At 38.8% G+C, this 17339-nt stretch overlaps 1 protein-coding gene across 4 annotated transcripts in view; it reads left to right on the top strand.

The window, feature by feature from the left end:
- The window catches only part of HACD2 (3-hydroxyacyl-CoA dehydratase 2), a 105162-nt gene that overhangs the window by 60842 nt on the left and 26981 nt on the right, over positions 1-17339 (top strand). For all 4 annotated transcript variants that reach the window (XR_006299377.1, XM_043594337.1, XM_043594338.1 and 1 more), the window contains exon 4: positions 9132-9220. Coding sequence is in view for 3 of the 4 variants with exons in the window: in XM_043594337.1 (XP_043450272.1) it covers positions 9132-9220 (89 nt within the window). In the remaining variant the exon portion in view is untranslated. The remainder of the gene's footprint in view (positions 1-9131; positions 9221-17339) is intronic.

Below are 17339 nucleotides of genomic sequence, written 5' to 3'. Positions count from 1 at the left end.
AATATAAGGAAGAAAAAAATAGACGGATGGAAGAATCAAGATAAATAGCTCCTGCCTTACATGCTACTTTTCCTTAAAATTATTGAGTATATTAAAAATAAGTATAAAATCCTCTTACCATGAGAGATATTTTATTAGAAGTCTCTTAAAGCTTAACAAAAAGATATAAAAACTTAGATTAGAATTACGTTTGGCTATATTTTAGTTTCAAGCAATATCTCTTAATTCTATTAAGGAAATAAGTATGGCCACTTCTCCTTTCGTGTCTTTTTCCCTGGCTCCCATTTTAAAATTATATTACCAACATATTATTGTGGCTTATAAACATTTACCCAATGTTCTATGACCATAATTACCATAATTATTTAATCTTAGCTTTATATTTAAATGGATTTATTGCCTACTATGGGCCCTTTGACCATGACTTCTCCATTCCTGAATTCTTTATTTTGATTCATCTCTTTTTGGGCTGAATTTCTGACAGCATGTGTTTCTTTAGAAGGTTGGTTGCATAGGCATTATGTGGCAAGTTCTTTCATATTTAGGGATGTTTACCTTTTGTCATTGTGCTAGAGTTACATCCTTGTCTGGGTATAATATTCTTGAACATTCTTTCCTTCAGACTATTGTAATGTTGCTTTATTGTCTTCTGACATTGGATGTTGCCGTGAAGTCTGAAGCAGGCTGATTTTTTTTACCACTTTGTAGGTAACTTGTTGGTTGGTTGGTTGGTTGGTTGGTTGGTTGGTTGGTTGGTTTATTCATTCATTTATTCATTCATTCATTTATTTTTGTCTGAATCCCTGAAGTATTTTTGTAACCAAGAAATGTCTCATTTTTTTTCATTCACTATCTTTTTTTTTCCCCCCTCTGGAACATAGTGTATTTTCTCAGTAGAAATTTTGTTCTTATATTTCTTGGATTGTGCCTGAATACATTTTCTGTTTCACATATTGGGTTCTCTACTTTGGGGTAGCAATTATCCTTGTGTTGGATTGCCTTTGTTGTCCATAATGATTATCTTCTTTCCAGTTGCTCTAAGTTTTTACTTTCTCCCTAGATTCAATGCATGCTTTATTTTTTTCCCTTATATTATGTTTGTATGGGTGCCATGCCTCTCCATCTTTCTAAAGTATGAACATCCCTGTCCAACCATTTTATTTGCTCTGATACGGATGTTACTGAATTCTTCCTGGCTGCCTTTCTACAGTGTTTAATATTCAGTTATTTTCCCCTGTGAGCTACAGTTTAGAACCAGAGTTTTCCTGTTTTACATATTTTTCTACACACTGAGGGCATAGGGGTAGGGCTTAGGAGAGTGCATGGATATTAAGGCATAAAGTCTCAGTAATTAAAACAGTGTATATTTGTATAGAAGAGGAAAGATTTTCAGGATATTTTTTAAGGGGAGAAAAGCAGAGTATAGAACAATGTGTATAAAATGCTGCCATTGTGTAAAAAGTTGGAAAAAAGGATCTATATAAATACATCTTAATACATTCATTTACATGTTTGCTATTATATACCTAAAATATATCTCTGGAGTGATAGATAAGGAATTAATATTTGGTTGCCTGTGAGAAAGGTGAGTGGCAGTAGGATGGGATTGGGAGGGAGACTTTTCTCTCTGTATCTTTTTATACTTTTTAAACTTTGAACAATGCATGAATGACTTATTTAAAAACATGAGCTCTTCCTTCCCTTCTGGGATATGACTGTTCCATGCTAGGATTCTGCCATTTCTTAAAAAATGTATCCTATTCCCACAGGGAACTTTGTGCTAGTCCTCAAGCTCAGTGTGGGGCCGGAAAGGCTTGGCATCCATGAGATGGCTCCTGGTTAGTCACATTCTCCACTTTACCATCACCTTCCAGCCTCCACGTCTGTCGTACTCTGCTCAGAAATTTATTTCTCTCTAAATCTGATCCTGTTGGTGAAAATTCTCAAGATTGTGTTGATTCACCAATATCATTTTTGGGAGATGGGGATAGGGTAGGAGGTGTGCAATAATCTTCCCTTTTTTGGCTAGAGCTTTTAAAAATATATGGCATACAGTTGTTACCCCATTCCTTTTTGGTTGCTACTGTTGAGTGTTGTTTTTGTTATTGAATATTACTATTTTTAGTTTAGTGGATACGGTATTTGGGTAGGGAGACCCTGGTTGCACTTGCCATCATTTAGTTTAATTTCTGGCACCAACTTTATGTCTCCTGCCTTGCTTTGGTCTGGCCTCCATTATGCATGTATTCCTTGATGATTGGCTCCTTTTCGGGTGGTGGGCTCCAGCTGAACACTGTTCTGCTCTGCTCCCAACTTACGTTGCCTTGCTGTACCTGACTTTCAATCCAGTCTTGGTCACAGGTAGCCAGTCTCCTAAGCCCATTAACCTGGTCCATCTGAGGGCTGTGCCAAGCAGGGTGGATTTCCAGTGCTGCCCACCTCTGCAGGGCTCACAGATTGTCCTCAAAGCACCCTGGTTCTGGAGAATCAAACTGATTGCCAGATTCCCTTTATACAGCTTTTGCTTAACACACACACACACATGCACACCCCACACATATAAACACTTGTGTTTCTTTTAATCTGCTGATGTTTTGCTTCAAAAGTTCATTGCCCTTTCAACATAAATTCCCATAATTATTTCTCAAGCTATAACCTCGCCTTGCCAAAGATGTGCACTGCTGATAGAGATATTTTTCTGAAACAAGAAGCGATCATGCCATTCTGCTGTTTACAAATGTTTAGTTGCCTCACATCACCTTCAGGCAAAAATCCTAAAATTAAGACATATCCCAAAACAAATCAATTACAGCCTGAGAGTGTAAATTCATGAGGGCAGGGACATTGTCTCATTTACCATTGTATCCCCATCATGGAAAACAGTATGTGGCATAGAGTAGGTACTCCAAAAATATTTGTTGAATTCAATTAATGCATAATAGATGCGTAGTAAGTCTTTTTTTTTTTTTTTTAATGAATTTTGGCCTAGCGATGGCTTACTGATAAGATTGAAGAAACTCTCCTTGTCTGAAAACAACCAATTTAAGTAATCAGCAACCAAAAATCTGCAGTTTCGGTAGTTTTAACACGCTATGTCATGTGTTCAAATAAGAGATAAGGGCATAGTAAATGCAGTCACATCGAAATTGACTTCAAGAAGTCTAGAAAAGAAAGAGGATCTGGTCTGTCTGTGCACTTCATTCCACAAGAATTTGTGATAACTTCTACATAAAATATAATAATGTGGTATACTTCAGATTTGGCTTGAAACTTTGACTACCACATTAAAAAAGGGCAATTGAGAAGGGCACCTGGGTGACTCGGTTGAGCGTCTGACTTCAGCTCAGGTCATGATCTCACTGTTCATGGGTTCAAGCCCCACGTTGGGCTTTGAGCTGACAGCATGGAGCCTGCTTCAGATTCCCTGTCTCCCTCGCTCTCTGCCCCTCCCCGATTCGTGTGTGTGTGTGTGTGTGTGTGCACGCGTGCGTGTGCGCTCTCTCTCAAAAATAAATAAACATTTTGAAAAACGGGCAACTGAGAATATAACCCTGTATGTTAACTATACTAAAATTAAAAGAAAATAATAAAAGAAAAAGGGCAATTGAGTTATATAACTCCTATCAGTGGAGAAGAGTAAATATTTCTTAGCATTGATTTCTAAAATATATTTCCCACCTAGGGCTTTATGGAAGGGGCATGGAATGATAGAGTGTATATTATACTAATGCATACCATTCCTACAACAAATAATGATTTTTTTTAACAGTTCCTCATGAAATCCAGCTAATAATAGCATTAAACCCAACTCAGTGATACCAGTTCTGTTCAGAGCAAAGATGATATGGTCCATCTATGTGGCCTTCTGTTGTTGGTCTGGCTTAACTTCAAGGATAAACTTGGAGCCCCTGGCCCTAAGATGGTATCCCATCTGGGTCAGTGGAGCAGGCATTTTGAGATTGGGCTGTCAGGCTAGGACCAAAACTTCTGTTTGCTGGGTGACTGGTTTAGGTAGGTTCATATGCCATAGAAACCAAGTGAGAATTGGTGTGAATGACATCATTTGAGGGAAATTCAGGTGCCTAAATAGGCAGTTTCCTGAATAGGGAATTTAGGAGCACCTGTTAGCAAAGCCATAAACATCTCTGCATCTGCATCAAATTAGAAAGCGTTAATCAGCTATTTTATTCCCTAACTTATTAAGATTTAAATTTACTGGCTTTTTACCCCCTAACTTCTAAGATTTAAATTTGCCATTGAGGGTAGGCTAAAGCAGCCACACTTCTATGCTGCTGGTGGGAGTGTATATTGATACAAACGTTTTGGAAAGCAATTTGGCAATGTATTTCAAGGGCCTTAAAGGAATTCATAGCATTTGACCTAGTAGTTCTACTTCTGGGAACTATCCCAAGGAAATAATCCTTAAAAAAAAAAAAAAAGTTCTAAACCTCAGAAATTTTTAAGTATTATTTGTAATACTTCATTACTTCATTTATAATATCAAGAAATTAGAGCAATTTAAATGTCTTACAGAAGGAGAATAGATAAACAAATATATTCTGTTCAAAGGAATCTTATGACTCAAGTTAAAATATTTTGGAGAGTATGTTGTAAGAAATTTTCTTAAAATGTTAAGTGAGAAAGCAAATTACAGAGTACAAATAATAGAAGGTGAACTGTATTTTAAAATACACTTAAGGACACCTAAATGGTTCAGTTGGTTAAGCATCCTACTTCAGCTTGGGTCATGGTCTCATGGTTTGTGAGTTTGAGTCCCGCATCAGGCTCTGCCTGACAGCTCAGAGCCTGGAGCCTGTTGCGGATTCTGTGTCTCCATCTCTCTCTGCCCCTCCCTCACTCGCACTCTGTTCTCTCTCTCTCTCTCTCAAAAATAAACATTAAATTTTTTAATAAAATAATAAAAATACACTTAGAAGTAAAGACTGGTAGGAAATATTTACCAGGAACATTTATTACCTAAGGAATAAATGTTTTTGGTTATTAAAACTTACTTTTAAGAAAAACAATCACAATTTTTGATTAGCATTTTCAAAGGGAAGACCTATATAACTATATAAATCTTTGTATTCTCTAGGAAAAAGAACTCTATAGTAAAGAAGGGGTAATTAATTATACCCAGGTCCTACTGAATTTCAGTATTCACCCCTCACGGCAACCAGATCCCTCTGTTGAAGTTGCATTTACTAATAAGCATTCTGATTTCGACAGCAGGAAAAAAGTGCCCCCAGATGAGGGTCTCTGAAATCCCAACCATTCAGTTATTACAAAGGCTGTGCCTCTCATATAAGTAAATAAAGTGACATTTTGGTTTATTAACTGGACTCTTATGAATTTGATTAGTCTTGAGTCAGTCTCCCAGAGCCTGATTTTTGCTCACAAATGGGATAAAATTAGGTTTTTGAACTTGGAAATCTGAATTCCAGATCCTGAACTTCTTGATTCCCACTAAAATACAGCAACAACCCTGAAGCACTTTTCAGACCATTAGCAGTCTAGCCCATTGTTTCATTGGCAAAAGAAGAAAGAGCAGAAATGAAAGAGAAAATAATATTTTTATGTGATGAGCTAGTCTTTGAGTTAAAAAAAAAAAACTAGAAATACTGGTGGTCTTTCCTCAAGTAGTAAATGCTTAATAACTCACTTAGGAAAGCCTTTGATTATGGATCTTTAGTTTTTCTGGTAATGTAAACTATAATATAATCTGGCTAAGTATATTCACTTAATATTTGACTAACTTCTTTAGCAGTGTTACATATATCACCAGGCTTTGTAGTTAATTCACACATTAATTTTTTTATAAAAGCTTTATTCATATAACAATTCACATATACAATTTCCCCACTTAGAGTATACAATTCAGAATTCACACAGTTGTGCAAACTCTTACCACAGTCAATTTTAGAACATTTTCATTACCGCCAAAAGAAATTCAATACCCATTAGCAGTCATTCCCAGTTCCCTTCCTAACCTTCTAGCCCCAGGTAACCACTAATTTACTTTCTGTCTCTATAGTTTGTCTGTTCTGGACTTTTCATATATACCGAATCGTGTAACATGTGGTCTTTCATCCATTGGCTTTTTCATTCAGCATGTATTCAAAGTTCATCAATATTACAGTATGTATCAGTAGTTCATTTCTTTTTATTTATTATTCATTATGTTTTACTTTTATTTACTTTATTTCTAATGTTCCGTTGTATAGCTCGACCACATTCTATTTATCCATTCATCTGTTGTTGGACATTTTTATTGTTTCCGATTTGAAGCCAGTATGAATACCACTATGAACATTCTTTGCAGGTGTTTGTGTGAGCAATTTTTTTATTTTTCTTGGGTATATACAGACCTAGGAGTAGAACTGATGAGTCATATGGTAATTCCATATTTAACATTTTGAGGTACTGGCACACTGTTCGTTCTCCAGAGTAGCTACACCACCTTATAATCCTATCGTCGATGTATGAAGGTTCCAATATCACCACATCCTTGTCAACATTTGCTATTCTCTGTAAAAATGTATCTGATGATTATAACCAACCTAGCAAAGTATATCTCATTATGATTTTGATTTGCATTTCTCTGTTGAGTAATGATTTGAGCATCTTTTCATGTCTTTATTATCCACTTGCATATCTTCTTTGGAGAAATATCTATTCAAATTCTTTGCCCATTTTTTAGCTGGGTTCTCTTTTATTGTTGAATTGTAAGAATTCTTTATTTTGGATATAAGTCCTTTATTATATACAGTTCATGGATATTTTCTCAATTCTGTGGATTCTCTTTTCACTTTCTTGTTGGTATTCTTTGAAGCACACATAATTTTGATGAAATCTGATTATTTATTTTTTCTTGTGCTTTTAGTGTCATAGCTAATAAACCATTTTCTAATCTAAGATCACAAAGATTCACATTTCTTTTTTCCTCTAAGAGTTTTATAGTTTTAACTCCTACGTTTAGGTCTTGATCCATTTTGAGTTAATTTCTTTCTATATGGTATAAGGAAGTGTTCTAACTTTATTTTTTGTTTTTATTTTTTATTTATATTTTTTATTTTTTGTCCAGTTGTCCCAGCACCATTTATTGAAAAGACAGTTATTTTTCCACTGAATTGTCTTGGCATACTTGTTGAAAATCAAGAATTATAAATGTGAGGGTTTATTTCTAGACTCTCTATCTATTGGGCTACAAGTCCATACCTTTATTTTTTTTTCATTCATTCTACAAAGATTTATTGAGCATCTTTATATGGCAAGCATTGTTGACATGTCCATGTTACTTGCTTTTGGAAACTAAATCATTCCTCTCCAAAGCCCAAATCTTCTCCAAGAAACTCATTCTAACAGGATATAGTATCTCTTTTTCTTAATGAGTTGTGAAGTGATTTCCTTTCATAGCTACACCCATAGAGACAATTTTATCTTCGATTTGTACACAGAGTTTTGGCAAGTTGTTGTTTGTTTTATAAATGTTCAGAAGTCTGAGTATGTTTTAGAAGGCTTAGAAGAATGAAAATTTGTCTGGGATGGTCCAGTGGATGTAATGAAGATGGGTTGGTTTTATTTTAATTTTTTAAATGTTTATTTATTTTTGAGACAGAGAAAGAGAGAAAGAGAGAGCATGCACATGAGTGGTGGAGGGGCAGAGAGACAGAGAGACAGAGAATCCCAAGCAGGCTCTGCACTATCAGCACAAAGCCTGATGTGGGACTCAAACACGAACTGTGAGATCATGACCTGAGCTGAAGTCGAACGCCCAACTGACTGAGCCACCCAGACGCCCCAAAGATGGGTTAGTTTTAGAGTGAAAGGAGGATCTGCAGCCATGATGAGAGTTCCTGTCAGGTGTAGGGTGCCCCACGTGTAACTTGAAAGGTGCAGAAAGTTGGTAAGTCTAGTTGTTGTTATCAGTAAGGCCAGAGAGAAATGGCAGAGGTGAGGGTAGTGGAGCTGCTGGATTGGGTACCCATATACTTCTGTTTCCAATTTTATTTAAATTAAAAAAATTTTTTTTTAATGTTCATTTATTTTTGAGAGAGAAACAGAGACAGAACACAAGTGGGGAAGGGGTAGAGAGAGGAGACACAGAATTCGAAGTAGACTCCAGACTTTGAGCTGTCAGCATAAAGCCTGACTCAGGACTCCAACTCATAAACCATGACATCATGACCTGAGCTGAAGTTGGACGCCCAACTGACTGAGCCACCCAGGCGCCCCTCTGGATTTTATTTTAGAGGGGCCGTTCCTTGCCAGTATAAAGTTACAACAAGAAAATGAGGCTTATAGATACTGGCTCATTGCTGGGTCTAAGATGACCTAAAGGAGGCAAGGGTTTTTTTTTTTTTGCAATGGTGGTGGCTCGTCTTTCTATAGGGGTTGTAGTTGTAAGAATTGAAGGGGAAAGCCAAAGAAATGTAAACTTAGCAGAATCTAATGATTATCTAAAATAACTCAAGATGATTCCAGTGTTACAACTTTCAGACTTTGGAAGGATAATTGTACCGATGCTTACTGTAATGAACAAGGTGAGGAGGAATGGCTTATATAGATTACAAATTTTGATTTTGGTATGCTTATTGGCAAAATATTTGAGTAAATTATAGAAGATAACTATTAGATAGTTCGGTATCTAATAATACAGTACAGACAGTATATACGATATCAGGAGTTGCTAACATTCATTAGATATAAATACAGTTGGTTTCCCTTCCATAGGTGCCTGTTCATTTTTGAAACCCATATTGTAAAATGACCTTCCAGTGTCTAATTTTAGAGGTTAAGCAATGGTTTTGCTTTCTCTATATGATAAGTGTAAAATATATTGCACTTGGTTAGGGATTTTGACAGGCTTGAGAAAGGTACCTAGATTCCATGGTATGCTGTTGCCATTAACAATATTGTTTTGAAAAAAAAAAAAAAAGAAGCAGTATTATCATTTTGGAGGGAAAAAGTTTTTAATATTGAAAAACAGTTTACATGCCAATATAGATAAGTTTTAGTTGCTCAAGATGGTTTTATGTCGAAACATTAAAATCTAATGTTTCAGAAAATTTATGACATGTTGAAACTTGGTACAATATACGTTTATTTACCCATCCTAAAATATCTTTCAGGAATTGTTCCATCTTCTGTTGTCCTGACTTCTTTCCAGGTGATGTCAAGAGTTTTTCTAATATGGGCGGTAACACATAGCGTAAAAGAGGTAAGTGTTTATGTAGACTAGAATAAAATCCTATCAGCACTAACAAATGCTGGTCAACTTTTCTCTCTCACCATATGTGTTATGGCTAAAGATGGAACTCTAGGTCATGTCAACATAGCCCAAATAAAATTTGTATTTGCTGTAGCAGTTGGGTTACTGGTGGGAAACACAGTCCAGATATACAGTGTTATTAAAGAGAAGACTGGCTAAATGATAAAGTCCTGCAGTCTTACTTCCCATAGAGATTTGGATGATGTGGATGTGGTCTGCAACTCAGTTATATTTGGGGGGTATCTTGTTTGTATCCAGCACACTAAACTCGACATCTGCACCCTTATAGTGGGACTATTAGGGGAGTAGGGGATATTAATTCAGTCCAGAGCACTGCTTTTTATAGGGCCAGGAGAAACAAACTTGTTTCCACACTGCCCACCAGGACTCGTGGAATTCCCAGTGTGCCAAGTGGTTCTGGAAGGGGGGAGTGCTGTGCAGAGGGCTGGGGCCGTATGTACACAGGCAGGCCCAGGGATGCTGAGAGAAAGCCAGCATTACCATTGGTGTGGCTCCACAACTAAGCTTTCATTTTCTGGTTTTGGAGAAGGGGATTATTTCTCTGTATGTTTCTCCCTTTTTGAAAGACCATTATTTTTTGCTAACATCATCTTCAGGTAAAGTACCTGTAGCCACTAGGAGGATTCATTTTTCAGTTTTTCAGTCCCAGTAACCTAGCACCAGCATTATTGGAATCTTTGGGGTTCATGAAATGTGCTTATCCATTAGCATTATTCTGATGTTTTCTTTGTCTTCTTCTATTCTTCTAAAATCCCTGTCAAAACATTTTGGTTTTCAGGATTTATTTTGACAGTTTCATTTGTATTTCAGCTAATGAAGGGTAATTTTTTTTTCTACTTTTTATTGGCATATGATATACATACAGAAGAATGCACATGGCTAATGAGTTTTTAATCAAAGATGATTAAGCTATTATTTTTGTTACATTCTATGAACTTTGCAGATCCAAAGGCTTTTTTTTAACTTCTCTCACTTATTTTTTTATTTTTTTTTTATTTTTTTAAAAAATTTTTTTTTCAACATTTATTTATTTTTGGGACAGAGAAAGACAGAGCATGAACGGGGGAGGGGCAGAGAGAGAGGGAGACACAGAATCGGAAACAGGCTCCAAGCTCTGAGCCATCAGCCCAGAGCCTGACGCGGGGCTCGAACTCACGGACCGCGAGATCGTGACCTGGCTGAAGTCGGACGCTTAACCGACTGCGTCACCCAGGCGCCCCTAACTTCTCTCACTTCTTGAAGATGTCTAAACTTTATATGCAAGAAGAATGTAAAAACAATCACATACTTTTAAAAAATCCCAGTCAGTTAATATATACAGTGTTCTGTTAGTTTCAGGTATAATATAGTGATTCATCAATTCTATGCATTACTCAGTGTTCATCATGATGAATGTGCTCTTAATCTCCTTCACCTCTTTCACCCATCCCCTTCTCATAACCATTGTTTGTTCTCTGTGGTTAAGAGTCTGGTTTTGGGGGACACCTGGGTGGCTCAGTCCATTAAGTGGCAGACTTCGGCTCAGGTCATGATCTCATGGTTCGTGACTTCGAGCCCCACATCAGGCTCTCTGCTGTTAGACCAGAATCTGCTTGGGATCCTCTTGTCTCCCCCTCTCTCTCAAAATTAAGTAAACATTTTAAAAAACATTTTTTTAAAGAGTCTGGGTTTTGGTTTGTCCCCTTTTTCTTTGTTTAATACTTTTTATTTTTATTTTTATTTTTTTTTTTTTCAACGTTTATTTATTTTTGGGACAGAGAGAGACAGAGCATGAACGGGGGAAGGGCAGAGAGAGAGGGAGACACAGAATCGGAAACAGGCTCCAGGCTCTGAGCCATCAGCCCAGAGCCCGACGCGGGGCTCGAACTCACGGACCGTGAGATCGTGACCTGGCTGAAGTCGGCCGCTTAACCAACTGCGCCACCCAGGCGCCCCTGTTTAATACTTTTTAAAACGTGATCACATTTCCACATTTCTGTAAAAAAAAAACAACCACCAGCAAATAAATTCTAATGTAGAATATCACCCTTTGTTCTCAGTCTGATTTGTTTATAGAGTGAGGAAGTTACTTTATTTATAATACCATGTAACCTTTTCATTCATTTCAAATTCTTTCTGCAAATCATTTTTAACCTGTATTCCTTCCTTCTTTATGTACTCACAATATTTGTTTTAACGAACAACTCATTAACTTTCCAAGAGTCTCAAGTGACCCAAAATTTCTTTCTGCTAGGAACTCATCTACATTCTTAAATAGGTAATTTTGTACTTTAAGTAATTAAATGTTAGGTACATGAAGACAGAGTGTTGTCAACTATGGGGTGTGTGATCGCTTTGCCCACCCAATCAGATATTAATTGTGTAGGTGCCAGTGCCCCAGCTGATAGATTATTTATGGCTTCTGCTTTTTCTCTCTTCTGCCTTGGTGATCACTCTTCTCCTTAATAGCCTCTGGCAAAGCGGGTTGTAGGTAAATCTAAAATGCTTTTAATTCAGGTCAAGCAGTTGTTAGCTATATCACTGTTAGCAACATTTGCCAGAATTCCCTGGGGGATCATTAAGACTACTTGGTTTAAAAATGTTTCTGTGGATTATAGGTGCTCAGACCTGGCCATTGTCCTCAGTAACCATGCTGCTTGACTGATGCATAGATTTGACAGTTTCAGATGGTTTTACATATAGTGTCATACTTGAACTTTACAGTAAGTTATACAGTTGTTACATTTGCATATTCAAAATTGTTTCTCTGCAGCCAAACTTACCCAGTTTCCACTGTCACTGACATATTAAGAACATGGTATAATAAATTTTGTTGTCTTTCTGCCACCTGTTGGGTCCTCTTCTTTTCACATATATACCCTATTAGTTGACTTGCTCCTTTCTCACATAAATAGGATTCATTGTTTCTGCTATCTTGGGATCATAGTTCCTTTCTCCTTGTTCCCCTTTTCTTTGAACAAAACTCCTTCATTATTTTGTTTACACAGTAGATGCCCTCCCGGCCCACCCCAGGTCATGGATAGCTAACTTGAAAGAGCCTGTTGCTGTGGCATTTCAGAGGCCAGTCTGCTGTCTGTCACCTGTTCCTCAGTCTATGCTCTAGGCCAACGCTATTTTTCCTGCCTTAGACTTTTGTATTAGCGGTAATTCACTTTGTTCTGTACAACATTACTTATAGCTTCCCTGCTAAACTTCTATTCTTCTGTTTCTTGAAACATCTTTAAAATATACTTGGGGCGCCTCGGTGGCTTAGTCAGTTGGGTGTCCAACTTTGATTCAGGTCATGACCTTACAAGTTGGTGAGCTCGAGTCCCACATCAGGCTTGCTGCTGTCAGCGCAGAGCCTGCTTCAGATCCTCTGTCCCCCTCTCTCTCTGCCCCTCCCCTGCTCGTATTCTTGCTGTCTCAAAAATAAACAAACAGTTTTAAAAATATATACTCTTATTTTCTTTACATTCAACTCTATTTACTTTAATGGTGGGAACCACATAACTAGCACATAAGGAAATTGATACCAGAAATAACTGCTTAATAATATATATCTTGGGGCGCCTGGGTGACTCAGTTGGTTAAGCATCCGACTTCAGCTCAGGTCATGATCTCGCGGTTTTTGGGTTCAAGCCGTGCATCAGGCTCTGTGCTTACAGCTCAGAGCCTGAAGCCTGCTTCGGATTCTGTGTCTCCCTCTTTCTCTGCCCTCCCCCCGTTTGTGCTCTGTCTTTCCATCTCTCTCAAAGATAAACATTTTTAAAAAAATTTTTTAAGTAGTAATACATATCTCACTTTCTAATAGTCATGTTCAAATTCTTTTCATACTACTATACTTTCATTCTCAGTTTCTTTTTACATCCAATTCCCCTGTAAAGTGGACAAGAGAGGCGCCTTGAGGGCGCTTAGTCAGTTAAGTGTCCAGCTTCAGCTCAGGTCATGATCTCACAGTTCGTGAGTTTGAACCTCATGTCAGACTCTGTGCTGACAGTGCAGAGCCTGCTTGGGATTCTCTGTCTCCTTCTCTGTCTGTCCCTCCCTCCCTCTCTGCCTCTCTCTTTCTCTCAAAAATACATAAACACACATTTTTTAAAAATAAAGTAGACAAGAATTCTTCTTGTTCCTAGCGTTATGTTTGCATTTGGACTCTTGCTACCCCCACCCACTCTGGCCTGCTTAGGTTTTCCATACTCATTCCCTTTGTTTTTCTGTAATTGTACATGGTGTACTAAGGTAATGGCTTTTAAGACTAGATGCTACTTTTTTAATATGTGGGATGTATTTCCTTTTAAGAGGCCTTCTAGCACACACATCTCACTTATCATTTTAATTCTCTGCCCATGCCATGCTAGTCACATAAATGTTGCCATGTATCCTATAGGACCAGAAGGTGACTAGATGGCTTTCTTTTATGATTGTAAAGACCCACCCACCAGTTGGTATGACATCTTAATTGGTAGGTCTCTTTATTCAGGTGTTTCTAAACTGAGCATAGCAAATAACCTTCCCACGTTTTTCCTTTTAAAGAGAGCACCTATATGGCATAGTAAAGCTTCTGACAAAAACAACAAGCTCAGGGTGGGAGGTAGACTATGGGAATCAGCACTTCTAGCTGACCTCTTTCCTTTCCAGTTTTCACCCTGTCTCCCCAGCTTGAACTGGCTCCTTCCCCATCCCTTAGCCAGGCTGGCCACTCCTGCCTCCCCGTCAGACCTCCCTGGGCTTTTCCCTTGCACTCTGTTTGAGTCTTTTCTTTGTCTCTTCATTGAACTGAAACAAGATTGGCATTTTTCAAAGTGAACTGCAACAGAAAATACCACCCTCTATCCCTCACTGTAACCCCCCTTCCAAAGGAGACAAGTTCACTGGGCACTTGTTGTTGTCCAAAAGTAGCTAAGCTGAGCCTCAGATTCCTAGATATGCAAACAGGCCACTGTCTCTTTTCATGACCCAGCCTTCTTTGAAGAAGCCACCCCAAATCCTCGTCTGAATTCTCAGTGTAAGATCACCGTGTTCTTGAAGCAGAAGTCCCTGATCACTAACATGGACAGTAGTTGAGAAAGAAGTTGCTGGAGTCTCACTGTGGCTTTAGCCCAAATGTAATGAATACCCTCTATGGTCTGCTAGGGATAGTTTGCATAAAATAAAACTATACCCTGGAGTGCAGAGCCTTCTTTTCTTTCTTCCTTACCCTCTGCCACCATTGGAGAAAGGGATGTTTTCCTGCATTCTTCTGGAATGTTCTGTGAGTTCTCCTGATTTTACCAGTCAGCTGTTTCCCACCTCTTTTTGGCATGCTACTGGGCTTTGTGACACTTAAACTGCCATTCTTGCCAACTTCTCAGTGAGATGCTTACAAGAAGCTTGAAGTCAGTGTTTAAGAAACTTAGTAACCTCCACTTTTTGATCATCATACTGATCTTTGATGCATTACAGTTTACAGAAGGCCTTATTAAGGTATGTTGTGATCATTCACTCTTGACAGCTGTCCCTTGAGATAGGTTGTAGCCTCCAATTAGAGTTTGGAAGCTAGACAGGCAAAGTGACTGTCACACATCCAACATATGGCAGAGTTGGGGATGGACTTCTGATTCCAAAGTCTTCCCACTGTATCAGAGCTTCCTTCTCACTGTTTAAATTGTGGTGTGAACACAACCTTATTTTGTGTGCTGACTATGCTTTCTCTATCTCGTGTGGAATGGAAAAGCCCCATCTCGGACCCCAAAACACGTGCCTCTCCAGCAGCTCTGTCACGCCACATGCATATGCTGAGGTAGGATGCTCAGTCAGATCATCCGAATGGGAAGCATCAGCGTGAGCTGTGGACCCTGGGCGCTCATCTGTGGCCCTTTGCCCACTTGCTCCTCTGTTATTTCACTGCTGCAGTGGCTCTGTGATGAGTCCCTCTGATTAACTAGCCTTTCTCCTTGAGTTCCAAGACTGGGCACCTGGATGGCTCAGTCGGTTAAGTGTCCGACTTTTAATTTCAGCTCAGGTCATGAAAGGCTAGTTTCATGGTTTGTGAGTTTGAGCCCCATGTCAGGCTCTGTGCTATCAGTGGTTGAGCTAATCAGCCTGGTTGAGATGCTCTCTCTCTCTGCCGCTCTCTTTCTCCCTCTCTTTCTCTCTCAAAAATAAATAAACTTAAAAAAAAGTTTCAAGACTGTTTTTCTATTTCTGTTTATGGACTGTTTGGAACAGAATTACCCAGAAAGCTTATTAAAAGTGAGCACTCCATGGGACGCTTAGGTGGCTCACTCAGTTAAGCGTCCAACTCTTAATTTCAGCTCAGGTCATGATCTTATGGTCATGAGATTGAGCCCTGTGTCAGGCTCCACATTGACAGTGCAGAGCCTGCTTGGGATTCTCTCTCTCTCTCTCTCTCTCTCTCTCTCTCTCTGCTCCTCCCCTGTGCACATATGCATTCTTTTTTTCTCTCTCAAAATAAATAAACTTTAAAAAAAATAAAAATGCACATTCCAAGTCCCACCCCACATTTGATACAGAATCTCTGGGAGTGAAGCCAGAGTATCATCATTGTTATTAAGCTCCTCAGATAATTTTACAAATTCTAAGATTGGAGAAACACTCCAAGATACTTTTTGTTGCACTGTAATTTTAATTGATTGGCTTTCTCTCTCTCTTTGTTTTATTTTATTTTTAAGTAATCTCTACATCCAACGTGGGGCTTGAACTCACAACCCCAAGATGAAGAGTTGCATGCTCCACCTACTGAGCCATCCAAACACCCCTGACCTTCTCTTTCCTTGATTTTCCTTCATATTTCTACTTAATGTACTTGAAGCCTAACCAGATCTTAAAGAATAAAAGCCATAGAGTTCTCTTACACTGCTAAGTAAAGGCACCGTGGAGTTTCTGGTGCCTTGTCCTAAATCCAGAGCTGCTGAACTGAAGTTCGTGTGCATGTAAGAAGAAACTTGAGAGGCCCAACTTGAAAGCAGAGGAAGATGAGAAGCCATAGCATTGAAGAAGCAAAACTAACTTCCATTGGTTTGTTTTTAAGAGAGAAGATAAGGAATCCAGCTGCTTCATTTTGGGGTGGGTTGTGGGAAGGGCTCTGTCCTGGGCATGTGCCTGTCATGTTGCCTTGCCAGAGCCACCAGACAGATTGTTTAAGAGGTCATTCGCAGGCCATTGCACGGAGGAAATGCTGTGCAAACACACTAAACACTCCTCTTCCTGGGATTTATCAAGAAATGTCACCTTCCTTGGACAGTTTTTTTTTATTTTCTAGGTAATTGGAACTCAATATTCTAGAACTTGGAGGCTTAGCAACCATAACTGGTGTGAGGAGTTGTTAAGTGTTGACTTTGACACTTATCCTGTAGCTTATGACAAAATACTTCAACATTCTGGACCTCATTTTTCTCATCTGTAATACAAATATCTGCCCTGCTTATGTCAGAGGTTTGTGAAGATGAAGTGAGAAGGATTTGCAAAAACAAACAACGGTATTCAGAAACCAAGATCTCGAGCATGCAGCTTTTGCTGAACAGCTCCTGAAAGCCCTTAGAAAGCAGTTCCACCTCGGCAGGAATGCTCCTTGTTTCCTCGATGAACTGTTTTCTTTTTCTTCCTCTTCTCTTCTCCTTCACTCTTGCGGAAGCTAAAATACTAAGTAAAGTACCACCCTAACTCCCACACTCCTTATCCTATTTTTGGTTGCATTACAGGTTTTTCTTTTCTGCCTGGTCCTCTGCTGGGTTCACAGTGTGCGCATGCTCTTAGTCACCTCATGAGGTTGCTTCTCCTGTTAGTGTGTTTCTTGTGGCTGCACATGCTTCTTGTTGTCCCTAATGGCCATCTGTGCACACAGTGTTTCCGCGAGGTGGGAAGGGCGCCTTCTTACCCCATCAATCAGATGAGGACCTGAGGTGCTTTGTCTGGGGCACACTTGGTTCTCTACTTAGTCCAGAAGCCATGCCACTCTGTCTTGTAGCACAGCGCCCTTTCCACAGTGACATTTCATCTTAGCAAAGGCCATTGGGATACATTCAGTATCTTTTGCCCCCTTGAATGCTGAATGTCTCAGATTCTC

Source organism: Prionailurus bengalensis, chromosome C2 (genome assembly GCF_016509475.1).
Source record: "Prionailurus bengalensis isolate Pbe53 chromosome C2, Fcat_Pben_1.1_paternal_pri, whole genome shotgun sequence".
NCBI lineage: Eukaryota > Metazoa > Chordata > Mammalia > Carnivora > Felidae > Prionailurus > Prionailurus bengalensis.
This window is presented reverse-complemented; position numbering and strand designations above follow the sequence as displayed.